Source organism: Lepidochelys olivacea, assembly GCF_965140295.1.
Source record: "Lepidochelys olivacea isolate rLepOli2 genome assembly, chromosome: 2".
In the NCBI taxonomy this organism is placed as follows: Eukaryota; Metazoa; Chordata; order Testudines; family Cheloniidae; genus Lepidochelys; species Lepidochelys olivacea.
In genome coordinates, this window is record NC_140412.1 from 64,578,171 (window position 1) to 64,600,319 (window position 22,149).

The window sequence follows — 22,149 nt, forward strand, 5'->3', positions numbered from 1 at the left end:
TGTGTTTGTGATAATCTCGAATGGGAAAGGTGACAGTGACGATCCCTGGCAAGCTTTATGAAGAGTGTTCTGGAGGAGCTCAGGGCAAGGCACATGCACCGGTGAAAATGCTCATCTATCAGACAATTGTGGTGTTGATTTTTTATAACGCCAATGGTAGAAAACCCAGATCCACAGAGGTATGTTGATCCAAACATCTTTAAAAGATAGAAGGGTAGATTCTGGCTATTCTGAAATTGGCCAGCATTTTAAGTCCAGTAATCACAAAGTTCCACTTCTCTGAATTTTGCTTCCAAGACATCTGAGCTCTGGAGCCTTAATTGTTTAGGAATTCTTGCATCGTTTACATCGAAGTTTCACCTCTACCAACAACATGTAATGTGGAGAAGTGCAATATCTTTCCTGTTAAGACTGTCTGAAAGGCATCATTTTTTCTAAACAGATCCCCGACACTGCTTGCACGGCCTTGGAGCTGCAAGTTGAGGGAATTCAAGTGACCAGTAATATCACACAGAAAAGCTACCTGTGATACAGAGAGGACATCATTCATAAATTCCAGGACCTTGCAAGCTTTGTTCATCTTGTAGTTTGAAAGAAATTCTATTATTTCTTTTTGAAGCGCAAAAAACCTCTTTAACATACGCTCCCTACTTAACCAGCAAACGTCACTGTGCTGCAATAGGTCACTGTATTTGGCTGAAATGTCTTGTTAAAAGAGCTTTAAAAAGATGGTGTTGCAAGCTATAATTTGAGCATGTGTAGTTCATTAATTTCCTCACAATACCCATTGTTTTTTCAAGTCCCCAGACAACTTACCGCATAGGACAGTCTAGTGAATGGTGCAGTGAAGTATATTTGATGAAGGGTGTATCACTGCCAAACATGAAGCAAAGCCCTTTTCTTTTCCTGTCATGGAGGGACCCCCATCTGTAACAAGCAGATTTGTTTTCTGCAGATCTAAGCCATTTTTTTTCAAAAAAGCCTTTTACTTTTTCAAAAATGACCTCTCCGGTGGTGTAGATTTCTAATGGTATTAAGCACAAAAATTCTGCCTTGAAAATGTCACCATCATAAAATCTAACAAACAGTGATAGCTGGGCAGTGTCGCTTAAATCATTTGATTTGTCCATTGCAAGAAGCATATATTTGGCATTTTTTAAGTCAGAAAACAGTGCTGACAAACAATCCCCATAAATTACCTCCAATCTTCTTATTGGGTGGAATCAGACAGGGGAACTTGCTTCACATGGTTCACAATGTCATCTTTGTTTTTATCTCTGGCAAAAAGCTCTTCCAGCAGTTCCAACATGCACTCCTTCACAAGCTTGGCATTCAAGAAAGGCTTTTTCTTTTTAGCTAGTACCAGCTGCAACGCTGTATCAAATATGGGTTTGTAGAGAAGTTACTGTGAGATGCAGGATTGAAGACAAAATGGAGGTGATACAGCTGCCTTTTTATATTCTCTGCAATATGGCTTATATTTCCTTTGTCCCAAACACAAATTCACAGCAGATAGGCATGGAAAAGAATTTGGAGACCCCGGTCCATAGGCATATTCTTGTATGTCCTGCTGACTCAAAGGCGTAGCCCCTGGCTTCTCTCAACAGGTTCATTGTACAGCTGATTGCCCTTGAATGGGCCTCATGCAGTCTGGATAGTGCTGTTGTAATCGGTCTAGAGGTGTCACCCAGAAACACAGCACAAGCTTGAGATATCAATGTACCACACATTTATAACTCACAATACAAAGATGACATACATATAAAAAAGCTTATCATATTTAGTAAATCATAACTTTTCCACTGGTACCTTACATAGCATATCTTGCATAAGATTCATTCCAATTTTGGTTTTGGGAGGAAATTATTAAAGAGATTCATCTTATCGCAAAGTGCCAGCTTCCCAGAGCTGACTTGCTTTCTTAATGCTCCAGGAGAGGCTCTACATTTCAAAGAGAGCAACAAATTAATTTCCTTTTTTACTGTTAGCAGCAAGACTTTGTATTGAACATTACTGGGAAAAGTGTGACTTCTCTGGAAATGTGGTATTGCAAAATACGGACTGCCTTTGTAATGCAAAAGCTTTCACACAAAGTATGTACATAAGAGAAGCGTCAAAAAGAGGATTCCGAATTTTGGTCACCCATTTTGGCATACTCAGAGGAGCAGGATGACTCTCCAGCCAGCAAGCCAGAATCTTTAGCCAGGTACTTTGAATATTAACCTGATCCTGATTAAATAATAAGCAATGTTTGACATAGTACGTTAATCTTTAATTGTAATTTTTTCTTAATAAAAAGTTGAGAGAGACAGACCAACAAGACTGCATGATCCACCTAGAATGTTATATTAAGTTTACTTCTTTTTTAATATAAAGGTATTCTAACATGTACAAAATTACAAAAACAATTTACATTACAGTGTGCTGACAGTCAGTAGCAAACTATATTTGCATCAGCATTTTATAGAAAGTTAGTACTTTAAAGAGGTTCTCCTGCTTCAATCACTGTGCAATAAGATATGTGTCCTTTGCAATTCAAAGTGCCTCCTCTTCCTTCTGTGGGTGTAAAATAATAGCCCTTCCACCCACCTGACAAAACTCACTGTTGAGGTAAGACCCAAATCAAACGACAGTTCACTCTGTTGTGATACAATAGGCGTAACCATTAAAAGCCAAATAAGAGTCCCGTGAAGAAAGTAAATCACAGCCACACCGCAGCAGAGGTGCCAATATCTGTAATACGTTCGCAACACCATTTAACATGGGTTTGGTGTGGGTTTTTTTTAACTGAATGGTTACAATTTTAGTTCAGCACAAAACCAAAGCCCCACACCTCTTCGTTTACAAGCATGCGACCCAAATGAAGTAAAGAGGGCTGCATATTTATAATTGAGAATAGGTTTGGTCTCTGCCAGGTAAAATATCTACAATATAAACTTTTATGTTCATAGGAAAGCACTGAACTTTCAATTAATTCAAACAATTTCTTGATGGAGTTTCTTTCCAAGGAACTAAAATTAAAGCAGTATACGGAAAAGCATCAGCTTCCAATTCTCATTAGAAAAACATTTTTCCCCAGTAGTTTAGAATCTGAGTTGTGTAGCTCAGTGTAGCTGTGCATTGTACAAGGTGCCAACTATGGTAATTATTCTATTTCCCTTTAAACAAGAAGAAATATCTTCCAAAAGTTCCTTTCTCTGAGGATATTATTGTATCATGCTCTAAGCTGAATCTCTGACAAGAAAGTATAATGAAAAATTCTTTTGACCACAATTTGAAGGTTAAAATATTTTAAAACTGAGACAACAGACCAAAGGTGTCCAGGACAACAAGAAAAATTGTACATGTAGGGGTGAGGAAACAAAGTTTCTTATTTCCATGTTGGCTTTGTAATTTTAAAATGATTCTGTTCATTGGCATGGACGACAACTCAACTACCTTTTAAGAGCGCTCTTGATGTTGATGAAACGGCCTGAGCAGTACTATTGATCATCTAATCTTACAGAAGACTTTACTGATATGTTAATATGGCTGCTCTGTGCTCGGGGTGGGGAGTTGTATGGGCCCGTGGTGTCTGGGCTCCAGCAAATTCAGGGGCGCGGGGATGAAATCACTACAGGGATCTCCTTGAAGAGGTCATCCCACCAGGGGAGGATTTACCATGAAACAGACCGTGCTGTGGCACGGGGCCCCCAGTGACAGGGGCCCCACAAAATGCAGGACAAATCTCATCTGACAACCTGCTCCTGAGTCCCGGCTGGTGGCGCAGCAGAGCTCAGGCGGGCAGGCTGCCTGCATTCCATGGTGGCCGGTGGCCCCATGCCACTCCCGGAAGCGGCTGGCTGCTGGCATGTCTCTGCATGCCCCTGGTGGGGGGAGGCGGCTCCGCATGCTGCCCCCGCCCCAGGCAGCGCACAGAGACCCCGTGCCCTCCTCCTCCTCCCAAGGGGCGTGCAGAGATGTGCCAGCAACAGGGCAGCAGGGCTAAGGCGGCTCCCTGCCCGCACGGTCTCCCTCCCGCCACGCCGCACTGCTCCTGGAAGTGGCTGGCATGTCCCTGCGGCCCCTGGGGGTGGAGTGCCTCTGCACGTTACCCCAGCCCTGAGCACCAGCTCCACAGCTCCTATTGGCTGGGAACTGCAGCCAATGGGAGCTGTGGGGGCAGTGCCTGCAGGCAGCGGCGCGCAGAGACCTCCGCTCCCCTCCCCCGGCCTAGGAACCACTGCCAAAGGAGTGTGCCGGTCACTTTGGGAGCCGCAGCACCCAAGGTAAGCGCCGCCCCCCTGACCCCTCCTGCACCCCAACCTCCTGTCGTAGCCCAGAGCCTGCACCCCGCACCCAAACTTCTTCCCAGAGCCCTCATCCCATCCCAGACCCCAACCCTCTGCCCCAGCCCAGAGCCCAAGGGGGGGCCCCCAAAAATGAAGCTGCACACAGGGCCCACTAACTCTAAATCTGCCACTGCGTCCCACACTCTTGTTGTAGGTCCCTCCCTCAAAGCTGATGAATCCCTAGGGATCTGGAAGATCCTAGGGGATCCATGGGAGGGCAGAGTCATCCACATGAGAGCCCTATGCCTTTGCATCATCTCTGGCACCATGACTCCAATGGAGACACACTACCAGGGATCAGAGTAGCAGCCGTGTTAGTCTGTATCCGCAAAAAGAAAAGGAGTACTTGTGGCACCTTAGAGACCAAAAAATTTATTTGAGCATTGTTCCCAAAGCCTCATGGGTTGGAGGGAGGGGCCAGGGAGACTATGTTGTCTTTTCTGACTAAGTTCTTTGAGGCTTATTGGTGTGGAGACAGGATCAAGAAGCTGATGCAGCCCCCACTTCTGTGTGAAAAGGGTGAGCTCTGTATGCAGACCGTCCTGTCCATGTGTGGCTCCAGGGGGCATGAACTGGCCCAGTGAGACTCCCTAAAGAGTAAGGTACCATTCATGGAATCATAGAAATTTAAGGCTGGAAGGGACCTCAGGAGGTCATCTAGTTCAGCCCTGTGTGCTGAGGCAGGATTAAGTAAACCTAGATCATCACTGAGAAGGTGTTTATCCAACCTGTTCTTAAAAACCTCCAATTACAGGGATTCCACAAGTTCCCCATGGAAGCCTATTCCAGAATTTAACTATCTTTACAGTTAGAAAGCTTATCCTAATATCTAACTTAAATCTCACTTACTTCAGATTGAGCCTAATACTTCTTGTCCTACCTTTAGCAGCCATGCAGAGCAATTGATCACCATCCTCCTTATAACAGACTTTAGCATATTTGAAGACTGTTGGTAGATCTTTCTTTAGACTTATTTTCTCAAGACTAGACATCCCCAGATTTTTTTAATCTGTCCTGATTGTTCAGCTTTTTCTAAACCTTTTATTGTTTTGGTTGCTCTCTTTTGGACTCTCTCTAATTTTTCCATATCTCTCCTAAAGTGTGGTGCCCCGAACTACACATAGTAATTCTGCTGAGGCCTCACCCCAGTGCCAAGTAGACTGGGACAATTATCTCCTGTGTCTTACATATGACATTCCACTTAATATACCCAAGAACGTATAGGGCTTTTTTGCAACTGCATCCCATTGTTGACTCATATTCATTTTGTGGTCCATTATAACCCTCCAGTCCTTTTTAGCAGTCCCACTGTCTAGCCAGTATTTCACATTTTGTAGTTGTTCACTCATCATAGACTATCTGAAAAGTAAGGTACCATTCATAGCAGTGAGGGTGGCAGATTTTGCCTTTAATGACCTAGAATTACTCTTTTCTTTACTTTTCATACATACATCTTATACACTTTCCATGCTCATTTCAGATGGTTTGTATTAAGTATCTTTGGTATTTTAATGGTAAAATGTGGTGAAGTTTCAGATCGATCCTGTAACTATCTCTGTTGGGATTTCAGACTAACTCTTTCAGAAGAAGAGTATGATGAAATTTACCAGTCTATTAATGGGTAAGTTTTGTGCATCAGTCTCCTATGGAAATGTTCATTAACACATATTTTAGAAAGGCTTCATGTTATCAGAGCCACTGTTGTTTTACTGTTAAGTGCTTGGTTTTACCCGGGGTGATTCCAGACTCCGATACTTCATTTCCCTAAGCAGGGAATGCGAGTCTAATCTTCCTCTTTCTTGCAGGTATGTGCTAAGTACTGCACATGCATACACCCCTGCTAAAAGAGGAAATCATTTGTGTCCGTTCCTTAGAAATGTGTATCTGTCAGATAGCAGCACAGCTGCAAGTATTTCATTTGACACCCCTTTCTGCCTGTGTACAGGGTGATAGGAGCTGCATTTGAATGGAAGCCAGCAGCCCATCATGTTGTCCGTACCTCCTTTCAGTGATGGCCTTCATTTTGCCAAAGCTATTTCACGGCCCTTGCAGTTTGCTTACTCACTGTTCCCCTCCTTACTCCTTCTCTTCTCCTCTTCCAACCCTCTCCATGCTTCTTCTACTGTCTCACCCTCTTCCTCCCACACTTCCTCCTTGAAACTTCTTCTGCCTTGTTCCTTGCTCCACCCAACTCAACCCTTATGATATTGTGTCAACAGAGGGCCTGATTCTGCCACCCTTACTCATGCCACCTTACTCCATGAATAGTTTCATTGGGATTACTCATGAAGTAAGCTGTGACTCAATGTAAGTAAAGGTGGCAGTGCTAGGTTCTTAGATTGCAGACTGTTTTTGACAAGGACCATGTCTTTATGTTCTGTAGAAGGCCAAACACACCTTGAGTGAGAGGTGGCACATAGCTGTCCAGCACCAGGATGACCTGTAACTCAGAGTGACAAGTCCTTCCTTGCTCCCATGGGGAGGGAGTAACTTATTTCACTCCTTTTTGTGAAGACTCTGTTGTCAACTTGGCCAACATATCTGGCTGGCTATTGGAGAGGACAGAGCCAAGTCTATTCCCGCTCTTTCCCCCTCAACATCCACCTACTTGCAAAAGGGAGCAGTGGTCAAGTAGCTGCAGCTTACTTTTCATCCCCACTCATCTGTGATCAGAGTTGCAATCTGAGGAGGGCTGCACAAGTGAGTAAGGGTGGGCCATACCCAATCTTGCTGCCCTGCTATGTTAAGTAAGGGCTGTGAGACTCTGACTCTGTAAAAGAAAGTATCTGCATCCATTGAATTGTATATGGAAGCTTCGGATCAGAATGCTATATATGGCCTTTTATCTTATAAGGCTTGTATGTTTTAGCTTCAGGTTCTTTTCACTCTGAAAATATTATCTTTAATTATTATCAGCAGGCCCCACCTCTTTTTTGAAGTGTTGGAATTTACTGTAGCACATAGGCATTGTGATCATATGGTTTGGTGTTTGCCTCCAATGAGTTTAGGTCTCAGGGTTCTTATCAGTCTTGTCCATGTTTACCCATTATATTATGCCTGGACCTGTAGTTATTTACATGTAATAATACTTTATTGTTTTTCAGGGTACTTTTCCCAGGAGGTGGTGTTAGTCTTAAGACTTCAGAATATTCTAGGGTTGCTAGGATATTTTACAAGAAGGCACTAAAGGTAACCACTTAAAGCAAAAACTGTTCTGGTTATTGTCGGTGTTCAGGGACCAAAATCATGGGAGGCTTATATTTGGACAGTCTCCAACTGGAGTGCAGTATATTCCTGTTAGCCTGTTAATAAGGAGCTGACTGTTAGTATGTGTGTGTAACAAATCATCTAATAGCTTTAGATGCAGGTCTGAACTGAACACCTCCAAACTTCAGAAAATTAGAATCTGAACTTTAAGGTTTGAGGCCCATCGCTAAATAATTTAAGTGAAGTCAATTGTTAATTTCTTTATTTGTACAACATTACTTGTAAAATTTAGCTTAGTCACCCTTATTGCCAACACTTACACAAACTTTCTTGGTATCCAGTGTATTTTTTATGCAGTAGAAGTGCTCAGATGTTCTGCTCAATACTAAATCAGGCCAAGATTTTCAGGGGTTTGGGTGAGTGCTCAGCACTTTCTGAAAATCAGGCCCTTTAAGTGTTTCAGGTTGAGCACCCAAAAAGTCAGGACCTCAAAATAATGGGTCACTTCTGAAAATCTTGGCTACACTCTTTGCTAACTGTAGTTAACATACTTTCCCCAACATATTTAACTGTACAAATCTATCCTAACAATACAGATATTTTGCCTCTCTTCTGTTATGCATAATGAAGGCAGATATGAGCTATGATGAAGGAAATAGCCTAATAAGTATGCTGCAATGAGAAGAAGTGGCTAAGACATGCAAGTTGATGCTGCAAGAAAGGGACTGGAAAAAACAGAATAGATCAGTTAGCAAGAAGTCAGCTGTGCATTTCAAACTATAGCCCGTAGGAAAAGGAGAGGTGCCTGGAGTAGAAGTTTAGGTGCATGATACATAGCAATGCAGATGGCAAGCTGGGCCTGCTGTTTACTCTACCTGTGTGAATTTTACTGTTTCATCCTTTTTCCTATCTGTTTCCTCCACCTCTTAGATTTCATCATTGTCGTAGACTCTGATCTCTGGGAGTTGGGACAGTCTTGTTTACATGTGTATACAGAGCCTAGCACAATGAAGCCTGTATTCTTGACTGGGGCCTCTAGGCACTGGTGCAATAAAAATAGTAAATAATAATGATACCATCCAAAAACAGGGAATATTTAAATGTTAAATGCATTAATTCTGTACATATACAGTTTACTCAAGTCATATAATTATATAGCATTAAAGGGAGTCTAAAGAGACCCTAAAGTGATGTTATTTACAACTTCTTTGGCACCCACCTGTTCAAATTCCCTTATTCTTACACATGGGCAAATAGATTTCAGTAGATCTAAGTGTGTCTTAGTGTGTGTGTGTGGGAGGGAAAAGTGTAAGTTAATGTGAATCACACATTTTACAAATTTCCTCTGAATTTGACCCCCAGTAACTGCAAATCAGTACACAATACCTTAGAAGTGAGCTTGATTCATCGCACAGTAAGGCAGCCAGGTAGAAAAAAATTCTTTGCAGAGAATTATCTAGATTTATATGGATAACATAATTTATAGTGAGGCTGTTTCTCTTGGAATATGCCAGTGATGCTCTGATTCATCACTGAAGATAAATAATTAATTCTCATTTTCTAAGAGTCAGTTTTTTCAAAGGTTAGTTGTGTCCCATTTGGCCTATCTTGAAGTAGAAGTCTGATCTTCCAAGGTCCTGGCAGCAGTGAATCTCTCCATTTTACTAATCTTTTACCTCAAGAGAGGTCAGTCTCTCTCTCTTTTGGTGGGAACCTTTATAGTGGAGCTGGTCAAAAAAGCGATTGTTATGCATTTTTTTCATCCAAATTAAAAATTTCAATGAAAACCACTGTAGCAAAGTCTAATTTCAAAAAAAATGTGACCAGCCCTAAAGCATAATATGTACAATGCATAAACTGATGCAGCATCAGGAAACATTAGCTTGCAATCAGCATTCCTACATACCCTGCTGTGCAGAATATAGCATACAGCAGCCAAGGAAAACACAGTGATATTTTCTCACTGGTATTGGTTTATAGAGATTATTTCAAAATGGTAGGTGCTTCACCCTGGATAGTGTTGTGTATGATTGTCTGTGCTCTGGGTCTCTCACTGCACAGGTGGCCACTGTGAAATAACTGGGGGTCAGTACAATGTGTGTTTGGTCTGATGTATACATGTATCTGAGGGTACAAGTCATTTTTCTGTGCAGTTTGTGTCCTCCCCGCCATCTTTTTTCTTGGGCATTACCATCTGGTTATCATAGACCCTGATATTGCAAAGACTTGCTTACCTTCTGTAGTGTGAGTAGTTCCATTTACCTCAATGAAACTATGCACAATGTGTTAAGTTAAACATGTGAGTAAGCATGCAAGGGCCATAGAGTCTGATGGAGGGACCATACAGTAAACAGTAGTGATCATGAAATATGAACATTTGACAGCAACTCAATAAATTGCTTGTGTCGTTCTTTAGACACAGAGTTTGAGAGAAGATCTTTGTAGACATGGTCTATGCCAGGGATTGGCAACCTTTGGCATGTGGCCTGTCAGGGTAAGCCCCTGGAGGGCCAAGACGGTCAAGAGCATGTTTGCATGTATAAAGATGTCTGGAATTTCTACTGTTCTTTTAAATTCATGTCCATGTCTCTTCCCACTTTTCCTTGTCAAATTCAAAATAAGAGATTACTTGGTGTGACTGTGTTTTTAAATTACATGTACACGCAAGGGGTGAAATCCTAGTCCATTTGAAGCCAATGGGAGTTTTGCCTTACACTCTTCTCAGCTACATTAGAAAAAAAATTCAGTCTTTAGTGATGTTAAATATGTGGTTAGCATCTAGGCTCATTTTTAGGGACAGTGACTATAAGGGGAGTACATGTTAAGGGCTTGATTATGGTTTCACTTAAACTCTTTTGACATCATTCATTCCTCACATGCACCAGAGTAAGTGAAAGGAACAGCAAGCTTTACACATCTAGTATTTACATGGCAGATGACTATAAATAAGCTTGCCATAATTTGTTTTAAGTTTTTAAATATTTTTACAGATAATATTGATGTTTATTTTAAAGCATTTTTTTAGATTTTTATCAATTTAAATTTCCACAGTTGCAGGAAATTATGGGGAGAGTGAGAAAACAGTGTGGGTCAGATAATTATTTAATGACAGTAGATGCTGAAATTCAACATGTTTAAAGCTTTATACCATTTAAATATAAATTGTCATGACCACATGTCCAAATATACAAAAGTAAATACCCTTAATGAAACTCTCATAAGTTCTGAAGTAGCATTTTCCTTACTTTGCTTATTTGTACATTTCAGTTATCATTGATGGAACTATTTTTTCATGAGTTTGTGTATGTATGGTGAAATTGACTTTTACAAATATGTATCTAATATCTAATCCTTCCAAGCCTAGCTCTAAATATACCGTGATACCGTTGGAGCTTCTTTGCATAGATAGTCAATATTTCAACATTTTACTGTAGGAGCAAGGATCTATGTGAGCTTTTAGGGTCACAGTGTCAGTGATATAGTTAAGATGGAGGTAGCACCTTAACGTTCGGGAGACAACAGGGCTTTTAAAACCTGTGTGCGGTCAGAAAAACTACCACCTTCTCACTGTCCAGATCTCTCTGAGAATATTCAGAGCCATATGTGCTTCTTTAAGTTACAAAAATTAGTTTCATTCTGCTTTTTATTAGCTATTCTTTCTTTCTTCCCTTACCCTAGTTTTGCCCTTAGCTCAGATTTCATATCAGTTTCATTGTTTTTAAAGTAACAGTGCCACTTTCTATTTTATGTTGTTTAAAGTCAGAATTTTTCCTCCAGGAACCTAGAGCACAAAATTGCTGGCTATGCAAGCGTCAAGCACATAAAAGGGCTAGATGTTGCAGAACTCCCTGTCCCCCATAGAAATAAAAGGATGTACTATTTGTTAATGCATAGCGTTGTGCTTGCCTCATAGTAGAAATGTCCTCATTTCATGGTTCTCATGTCCAGGCCACTCACAAGATTATCTGCCAATACCCTACAAAGGTCCAGTGCATATTAACATGTACCTAAATTACTCTATGTGTTGACATATTTCTTGACTTTTTTTGCTTCTTATTTTAAAGACTAATGATAAAGGAGACTATTTTCCTGTCTGGGGAACATGTCTGGGACACCAAGAGCTTACATATCTCACCAGTGGGAAGAACTTACTGGTTAAACTGAAAACTGAGAATATTTCACTCCCATTGAACTTTACCACAGGTGAACACTACAAATATCATTTGGTTTCACAGGAATCATGTTAGAGCTTCTCTCTCCCCTTTTAATGTTCTTCTTGTAATGAACCAACATTTAAGGTTGAAGATTTAGAACAGGTGAGACTAATGTTTTTATTATGTTGATATTGTTCTAGCAATAGAATTCTATGAATATAAAATAAGAGGTCTGAAAGCAAACTATTTGCAGGCCACAGGTATATACAGAGAGGCCAAAATCAAAATTGTGGCTCTGAACAGCCATGAACTTTGGGGAAGTTTCGTCCGAGATCCATAATTTAGGTCTAGTCCCCCAGCTCTGTAATGAGCTGAATAAAATGTTTGGATCCAAACACCTCCAAGCGTTGGAGACATTTGGATTAGAACTTAGCAGGTTGGCTCACTTCTAATCATAAATGGCAGCACTGTTCTTCTTGGTGGTATAACACATAGCGTTGAAAGCAGTTGGTCTGCCTCCAGAATGAGATGCAAGTCAGCATATGGGTAGCAGAATCTGACTCTGAATGATGCTTTCTGTGGCTTTTTATCTCACAGCAATGAGCAGGATTTCTCCAATTGATTGCCAATAATTAATGGACTAAATGCTGTTGCCTTGCCTTATTTAGACAATTCTGCCTTTCTTAATTACATAGAGTAATACCTTATCTTGTGGGTAGTCCCACTGAAATTAATGGTAGAATAGGGTTCTAATCAGTGTGAACAAAGGTGGCAGAATCAGGACCTCAATAGATCAGGGCTTCAGCATATGGCCTGGTGAGAATTGCAAGGGTGAAGTCTGCTGGAGCTGTGTTACACACATGTGAGTATATTTCAGGGGTTTTCTTGATTAATAAAGTCTAACGAAAGAACAGAATCAAAAGGATTTGAAATGAATTCAGTCAGTACTTTATCACATGTATCCCCATCCTATTAATGATGTTCCATTGATCATACAATAGTCAGAATATTCCTTTCTTTTTTTGTACAAGCTGCAAAAGACAGCAGGATGTTCCAGAATTTTCCAGATGACTTGTTGCAAAAACTTGCCACTGAGCCTTTGACGGCACACTTTCACAAGAGGAGTGTCTCCATTAAGGTATTTGACTATTTGATTTAGTGAATTCAAATGAGTTTATTCTTCTAAATCTATAAATATAACAGTTTTTTTCTGTCATTTGTTTGCTGCAGAATTTCAGAAAGAATGAGAAACTAACCAACTTCTATAAGGTTCTGACAACTAACACAGATGGAAAGATAGAGTTTGCATCCACAATGGAGGGTAGCTATCAGTTTCCAATGTAAACTGTGATTGTAATTATTATTATTGTGGAAGATCTCAGTGAGCGTGGTAGTGGTGTTACGAGTTCATAATACAAATTTAATGTTAGGATAATCAGAGGACTGTCAGCACTGCCTGCCTTTCAATTGATTGGAATGTGTTCAGTCTGGACTCTAGAGATAACCTACATCTTCGCGCTTGGCTTTTGATGTGCATGTCTCTGAGTACACGTGTTCCCTCTCTCACCCAACTGCTCCACACCAGATATGTCAGCACACTTTATCAACAGAATATTTTCAGTGCTGAGGGACAAGACATGGAAGCACCACTTCCATTTTTGTAGTTTAAACCCCTCCTTAGTGCAATGTGTCTACTCTGGACTTCTGCTGTTGGCTGTCTACTGATACTGATGCTGCCTCTCCATGCTGCTCTGTTTATCTGTGCCTCCAGCACAGGGAAAGCTGGTAATTGCTCTCTTCCAAGAGACTCCTGCATTACTAGTGCCTTCATCTGAATGTTTAACTCCAGAAGCATATGTCTCATAGAATCATAGAATCATAGAATATCAGGGTTGGAAGGGACCCCAGAAGGTCATCTAGTCCAACCCCCTGCTCAAAGCAGGACCAATTCCCAGTTAAATCATCCCAGCCAGGGCTTTGTCAAGCCTGACCTTAAAAACCTCTAAGGAAGGAGATTCTACCACCTCCCTAGGCAACGCATTCCAGTGTTTCACCACCCTCCTAGTGAAAAAGTTTTTCCTAAAATATCCAACCTAAACCTCCCCCACTGCAACTTGATTCACTAGAGAATGCCAGAGAGAGGATTTAGTCATTGTTCTACTAGAAGCTATGCAGTAGGCTAAATGTATGGTGTATGTACATTCTAGACTAGTACTGGAGCTCGATAGTAACTTCTGTGCTGTTAACAAAACTCCTAGCACTTGCTCATTTTTTTAAATGAAACAGTTAGAATCATAGAATCTCAGGGTTGGAAGGGACCTCAGGAGGTCATCTAGTCCAACCCCCTGCTCGAAGCAGGACCAATCCCCAATTTTTGCCCTAAATCCCTAAACGGCCCCCTCAAGGATTGAGCTCATAACCCTGGGTTTAGCAGGCTAATGCTCAAACCACTGAGCTATCCCTCCCCCCGATAGCTTTCTTTTTTCAGTTTTTTAATACTGCAACTAAAACAATCAGATTACGAAGGGGGAACAAAAACCTGCAGAAACTTGTTTATATAGAATGAAACCCTTTTTCTTTTAACAATATGCTTAATTTTAATTGTAACTTTAAGTTCTCATACTATATAACTGACCAAATTATTTTTTTAAACTTAAATAAATATTGTTCTTGGCCTGAAACTTTTTGGATAGGAATAAATTTTCACAACAGAGATCCAACTTGCTGCTTAAGGCTTTGTGTTCCTGTTAGAGAACCCACTAATTATTAGTGAGAACTGTAGTAATGTATTCATTGTAATAAAATTGTGCATGCAATGACTTGAGTGAAGACCTAATATGTGCACTGATGGAAAATTTGTTTATGGCAGCATATAAATCCCCTATTTATGGTGTCCAGTGGCATCCAGAAAAAAGTCCTTTTGAATGGAAGAATGTCTCAGGCATACCACATTCCCCATCCGCTGTGAGAGTAACATATTATATTAATTAATGAAGGAAAGGGTTTTTTTCCATTTATATATATAAAATTCAGTTTCAAAGAGATAAAGTAGTAGAATGTTCTCTGGGGTGGGGAAAGGTCCCCTTTTCAAATGTCAAAATACTATACCTTTGTTTGATCTGTGAGCACATACTATGCAAGCGTAAAGGCTTATTAAAAGGAGGGACACTTAATAGAATGGTTAAGTAAAAATAACAACAAAAGCCAAGCATTCTGATGGAAGCAAACAAATTCCTTTCAGTAGAGAATAATTTGCCAGAAGGAGAGTGTTGATTTTTAATTTGAGATAAATTCTTGAGCAGACACCAACAACCAATGAAACTTTAGAATTGTTAAGGCTGCAGTCTAGGAGAACTGAAAGCTCTTATTCACATCCCAGTCTCACTCTACCTTGGGCAAAGTAGGTAGAATGAGATAAAATCTCCTATTCATTATTTCCAGAAATTTCCTCAGTTTTGTTTTATTTGGGGTAATTACAGCAGATCCAGAAGAGGGATGGACAAAAATAAGTAGGAAACTGTCTCCAGGCTCAGAGAAAGACCAATGCATTTTCCTCTTGAAGTGCAACAAAGCAGTCCAGCCTAGCCACATTACAAACTCTTCTGTGTTAGTCTCTTAAGGTACAGAACTTAATCCTCACAGCCTCTCTCTACAGCCCTTACTCCATTTGGCTGAAAAAGCTTCCACAGCCTGGGAAGGGGTCTTCAGACAAGGTTGACTACAATGCTATAGGCCAACACTGTCTCCTGAACACTCTTTACATAGTTTGCAAAGATCAGAATCCCACCTGCCTATTTCTTCCCTACCATAAAAATAAAATGTAGAGTGAGAAACACAAAATATTTGTTTAATAGGGAGCAGGTTTAATACAAACGAGAGAAAGTACGTTTCTCATAACACAGAACTACCCTGTGGAACTCATTGCCATGGGATGCTGTGATAGCTAAAAGTAATCTGGGTTCAAAAAAGCACTACATGTGTTCAGGGAGGATAGGTCCATGAATGACTATTATCCAAGATGATCAGGGATGCAACCTCATGCTCAAGGTAACCCTAAACTTCTGACTACCAGAAAACCAAGTGGAGAAGACAGGGATGGATCATTCCAACTGCTCTTTTCTGTACGCCTCCCATCCTAAATCTCTGGTACTGGTCCGTATGGAGAGAGCACATTAGGCTAGATGAACAATTGGTCTGACCCAGTATAGCTTCCTATGATTGATGGAGACACAGAATCTATGAGCATTTAACAGCCAATCCATTCTGCTGAAACATAATTGACTTTTGATCAATGGTATTTCTTACAACATTGTTAATTTTAACCTGAGCATGCTCCCAGAAGTGAAAAACTGAACTAGTAGGATTTTTGTTTTCAGTGTTGTTTCAGCCATATTGGCCCCAGGATATTAGAGAGAGACAAGGTGGGTGAGGTAATGTCTTTTATTGGATTTAGGTCTGTTGGGGAGACAAGCTTTTGAGCTATACAAAGCTCTTTTTCTGGCCTGGGAAAGATACTCAGAGGGTCACAGGTGGATATTTAGACATCTGAAGAAGCGTTCTGTGTAGTTTGAAAGTTTGCCGCTTTCACCAACAGAAGTAGGTCCAATAAAAGATATTATCTCACCCACCTTATCTCTCTCAGAAGGATTTTGTTTTCCTTGCAAATACAATCTTTCCCAACTTTGCAATGTCTTTTTTAAAAAAACCTATATTTTTATTGTTTTTATATAAAATATAAACATATAACATATATACAGGTTTCAGAGTAGCAGCCATGTTAATCTGTATTCGCAAAAAGAAAAGGAGTACTAGTGGCACCTTAGAGACTAACCAATTTATTTGAGCATAAGCTTTCGTGAGCTACAGCTCACTTCATTGATGAAATAAATTGGTTAGTCTCTAAGGTGCCACTAGTACTCCTTTTCTTATAACATATAAAAACACGCACAAGATGGAAATACCATATATCAACAAAAATTGTAAAACCTGGGGGAAAATGAACCCAAAATAAACAAACCAACCCCCCAGACTTAAAACGTGCCCCAGTGTGGGCACGTTCAGACCTCTGATGGCTTCAGTTCCATCCTCTCTTCCCCTCCCTATATTATCTAATAATAGTCTAAACATTTCTAAATACAAATATATTTTAAATCAAATATAATTTTGTATATACTATTGGGCATTCTAGAATATGTATAATATATTCCTACCTACAGATTTTATGTATACTTATAGAATCATAGACTCATAGAAGATTAGGGCTGGAAGAGACCTCAGGAGGTCATCTAGTCCAGCCCCTTGCTCAAAGCAGGACCAACACCAACTAAATCATCCCAGCTAGGGCTTTGTCAAGCCAGGGCTTAAAAACTTCTAAGGATGGAAATTCCACCACCTCTCTAGGTAACCCATTTCAGTGTTTCACCACCCTCCTAGTGAAACAGTGTTTCCTAATATCCAACCTAGACCTCCCCCACTGCAACTTCAGACCATTGCTCCTTGTTCCGTCATCTGCCACTACTGAGAACAGCCTAGCTCCATCCTCTCTGGAACCCCACTTCACTCAGTTGAAGGCTGCTATCAAATCCCACTCCACAACTCTTCTCTTCTGCAGACTAAACAACCCCAGTTCCCTCAGCCTCTCTACTATGTACAGTAGAACCTCAGCGTTATGAACACCAGAGTTACGAACTGAGCAGTCAACCACACACCCCATTTGGAAATGGAAGTGCACAATCCGACAGCCGCAGAGACCTAAACAAAACAAAAAAACAAATATAGTACAGTACTGTGTTAAACGTAAACTACTAAAAATATAAAGGAAAAGCAGCATTTTTCTTCTGCATAATAAAGTTTAAAAGCTGTATGAAATCAATGATCAGCTGTAAACTTTTGAAAGAATAACCATAGCATTTTGTTCAGAGTTACGAACATTTCAGAGTTATAAACAACCTCCATTCCCAACGTATTCATAATTCTGAGGCTCCACTGTATGCATATACATATAAACAAACTCATCACATCTACATTTACAACTGATCTGGTAAATCAAATATAAATTAGTATGAAATCTAAAAATGAAAAATGCAAGATAAAATTATATTCACAGTATGTCCAATGCTCTGCACAAATTGAATAACTAGTGCTATTTAAGATTATAGTGTACTTTACATGTCAGGAGTGTTGCCTATTCCAAAGGACTTGTGGTCACCGTAACACAATTCATGAGAGGCAGAGCTAGTGAAGAGATTCTGTCTAGCGGTTCAAGTTGCGATGGTTAGTGCAGATAATACTTCAGTCAGCAGATGTTGCTATAAACCTCAGCTTAGTGTTAAACAGTTAGTCTATGCACTGCAGCATTATTCGGTTGTCCTTAAGTGGATGGCTATTTGATGCTGTATCTGAGGTTGGTCCCCCTCAGGATTTGCTTTATGCTATTGAATTATAGGTGCTGAGTCTGTGGGTGCTCCGGAGGTGGAGCACCCAGGGGAAAAAAAGGTGGGTGCTCAGCATCCACTAGCCACCCGCCGATCAGCTGTTCGGTGGCGGGGGGAGGTGCTGGCGGGAGTGGGGGCAGGGCCTCGGGGTGGAACACCCACCCAGGAAAATGAAAGTAGCCCCTGTGCACTGAATGCAACCCTTTTTTTTGCTAAGCTCAGCTGAGAAGGCAGGAAAAAGAGAAAAATTATGGCCTTTGTACATAAAGGTTTTAGGTTTTCTGGCAGCTTTCATTAACGTTACTTTATCATCTTCAAGCTATTCAGTAGCTTGAAGACGATGAGTCTGGGCTTGCCAGAATCTTGGCTAGTAGTATCAGGCATTTGATGAGCCCTTTCAATATCTAATGGGAGCAGCTGGGGATCCAATTTAAGTATGTCAGAGAGCTGCTTCTGAAGAAAGCTGATAGTATTCTTCCCCTCTAAACCTTCAGCAATGCCCAAGAGGCAAAAGTTGTTTATTTGAGATCTGTTTTCTAAGTCATCCTATTGTCTTCCACTTTGTCTAGTGTAAGTTTAAGGAGGCTGTTTCTTCTTTAATTTCCCTTTGTAGCTCATTTTCCAAGTCAGCCATTTGGGATTTTATATCACATACATGCTTAGGGAGACCACAAATGTCTTTTGACATTAAATCCAGTTGTGAGGAATTCCTTTGGTGCCATGATATCTTGAGTTAGGTTTTGCTGAGGCCCTGCGGTCTCCACTTTCAGCTGCTTAGGTGATGCAGGGTCAGATCTTTTGTTGCCTTTTCATTGGAATCCATAGTCAAGTGTTCAAAGTTTATTCAGGGGATCAATTTCAACTTTGATGACAGAAACTTACTGCCAATTTGCCAAGAAAGTAATTATTAGAGATGAATTGATATGTAGGGAGTGAAGAGGTCCGAGACTAGGTAGCCACCTTCGTCATGGGTACCACGTGACCCCCAACTTTGCGATTTCTGATAGGATAGAATTGCAATGTATTAGTTCTGGTTTTGCAGATGTCTCCAGTGCTGCAAGAATCAAATTTTTAGTAGCAGTCATTGCTTTTAAAAATGAACATAGCCTTCCATGATAATAAAGTATCTTTATTACCAGTATCCTTTGGAAAAGGTAGCTCCACGATTTCCACCACCAATTTAAATTATGATGTTATTATGGTTGTTATTTATTATTAAATTTTTATACCACTGTTTGCTATAATTGCATATAGAATAACTGACTTCACCAAGCAAGATACTATCATAGACGATGACAGTGAAGTAATTTGTACTTTTAAAATGTCTTACAGCCTGGAAGAGCCTGCACCGTTTTCCCAGTAAGAATGAAGAGACCGAAGCATTGATTTATAATTATGCCCCTGTTTTTAGTAGTGCATTTTCTATATTTCAGCAAATCTATTTTTTTGATTGAACATCCATTCCATGGGGCAGGGTAGCTATCTGTAAATAGAGTTATTTGTTGCAAGTTTCATAATTAAACTCATGTTGTGCATTGCAAGTGGCAGAACACCAGAATGCTTAGCTTACCTTACAGTGATTTATCTTATGTTACCTCTGTAGAATTGGTCCATTAATCTGACAAATTTTCATTCAGTGACATAATAATTGCCCTAGATCACATTTTAATATCGCTTACAGGGAAATACATTTTACCTCCAGGGATGGAATCTTGATTGTGCTTATAAATTAGAAAAGAATCAGGTTTATTAATCAGTGCCAAAAAAATGAACAATGCTCTTGTCATATATTTGAAAGAAATAAGTTCAATTCTTCAGAACACTACGGGCTCTGTGGTAGCATGTGTGTTGTTTAATCAGATCTTTTAGCGTAATTCTGTTCTTTTGGAAAATGTCCAGAATTGATAACTGAACTGAACCAGAGCCCCAATGCTTTATGGCTTGACCAAAGGTGAAGCAGAAAACTATTGTCTGAGAAGCTATAGTGCCATGTTACAGTGGTAGTTTCGCCAAATAAAGAATGGATTTGTATTAAGGACTCTGAAATCAATTCTCACAGACATATTAACCCAAATATATATACTGCTTTATTACTGTAATTACATGGGTAATTGGATAAGGTGTGTTGTGTAACTAAAATAAGGAAGTTATTAACAAGCAACAAGGAAGGCCTATCATATATTTTTAGAATGCTTTATACTTGTGCTAAGTTTAGAACTGTGAACTATACTCATGTTCAGCTTATTGTGGCAATGTACTAGCAATGTATTGTGGCAATGTACTAGCAATGTATTGTGGCAACGTACTAGCAATATATTGTGGCAATGTACTAGCAATGTATTGTGGCAATGTACTAGCAATGTATTGTGGCAATGTACTAGCAATGTATTGTGGCAATGTACTAGCAATGTATTGTGGCAACGTACTAGCAATGTATTGTGGCAACGTACTAGCAATGTATTGTGGCAACGTACTAGCAATGTATTGTGGCAATGTACTAGCAATGTATTGTGGCAACGTACTAGCAATGTATTGTGGCAATGTACTAGCAATGTATTGTGGCAACGTACTAGCAATGTATTGTGGCAATGTACTAGCAATGTATTGTGGCAACGTACTAGCAGTTAAACTCTTGCAGTCCCTGTTTTTGTACATGTAGTTCTGTTCTTTGTCTGGGTAGAGTCTGTCAGAAAATGAGATGTAGGTTCTGTTGAGGCTTGTGAAATAAGCACCATCTTCCAGGTACAGATAGTCATATGAACTGGATCTGTTTGGTACAGATGTCTTTATGTCTTGCAAAATGGGTATAAGACTAGATGAGAAAAGAGATATAAGGCTTTGTTAATACAGTGGATTTGAGGATTTTCTATCTGTTGTAAACAAGTGGGGCATAAATATAAGTCAAAGGGAGCTCATACTTTGGGACAAACTGAATGTTACAAGACTGCTCTCCAGACCCGTGATGTATTAACTTTCTGTATTGTGCTGGTTTATCTATTTTTGATTAATAAACTGATTGAGCCTAAGTAATATCTTATCAATAAAAGACTTGAACTCATTGGTATCAACAGAATGAAACATTGTTTTGATCTTGAGCTTGACAAAGGTGTGGCTTGTGGCTGAGAAAATGATTTGTCCTTTAGAAACACGACAACAAAAAATAGGGAAACATTATTGCAAACTGGCATACAAAAGTGCATGCAGTGCCATTTGTGAAATGGTATCTGCTATACATTAGGCATCTGTGTCTGGGGAGCCTAAACCTTCTAGAATTTATATAATAGTGAAGGTGCAGTATAATTTGGGGACTACAGACATCAGTTAATGTAAATCCATTTGGAGCGGAGAGTTTAAACATTGATTCACCTACTGCTCTCTCCCTCAAGTTCAGACTCACATCTTTCTTAAGCACCTGATCCAAAGCTCACTGAAGTCAGTGGACAGATTTTGGCTCAGGCTCTGAATTTAAAAAGAATATGACTGCCTAGTGTTCTCAATAATGATATTATGTATAATTAGGCTTTTTCTGTAACTGTTGGGTGAAATCCTGATCCTTCCGAAATTAAGGGGAGTTTTGCCATTGACTTCACCAGGATTTCACCCCTTGTTTTTAAACATTTTGATGTGATGCCTTTCAGAAAAGTTACTAGCTGGGATCCATACTGCAGAGATGAATGACAAAGACCAATCTTTTAATGCTGATATGATGTAATGCTTGTAATTGTTAGGCAGCTGCATTTACTGTACTGTTTCCTTTTGCTTTGCCTTACAACACATTACTTGAATTGAAATGAGTCTTCTTGATTCTTGAAAAGTTTGTTCAGTAGTTTTGTGATGTGTCAAAATGGGACAAAGTTGGGGCAATCAATTTCCTTTTCCTTTTCCCTCTACAGGCCCAAACCTCCCATTGAAGTAATTTTGTTATGCTTTTGAAACTTTATTGATTTTATATATAATCTAAATACATAATGAAACAAAATATGTATAAATATGTGGACAAGGTGGAAATACCATATAAATAAC

The 22,149-nt window shown here is 39.9% G+C and overlaps 1 protein-coding gene across 1 annotated transcript; it reads left to right on the forward strand.

The window, feature by feature from the left end:
• Window positions 1-153: 153 nt before the first annotated feature.
• On the forward strand, window positions 154-21,121 carry LOC311516737 (gamma-glutamyl hydrolase-like; the record flags this gene model as incomplete). The annotated part of the gene is made up of 7 exons (XM_084621082.1): window positions 154-179; window positions 5,812-5,952; window positions 7,436-7,520; window positions 11,603-11,741; window positions 12,724-12,830; window positions 12,923-13,013; window positions 19,459-21,121. The coding sequence occupies 7 exons, from the start codon at window positions 154-156 to the stop codon at window positions 19,578-19,580; spliced, it is 711 nt and encodes a 236-aa protein (XP_084477208.1). The 3' UTR covers window positions 19,581-21,121.
• Window positions 21,122-22,149: the final 1,028 nt, after the last annotated feature.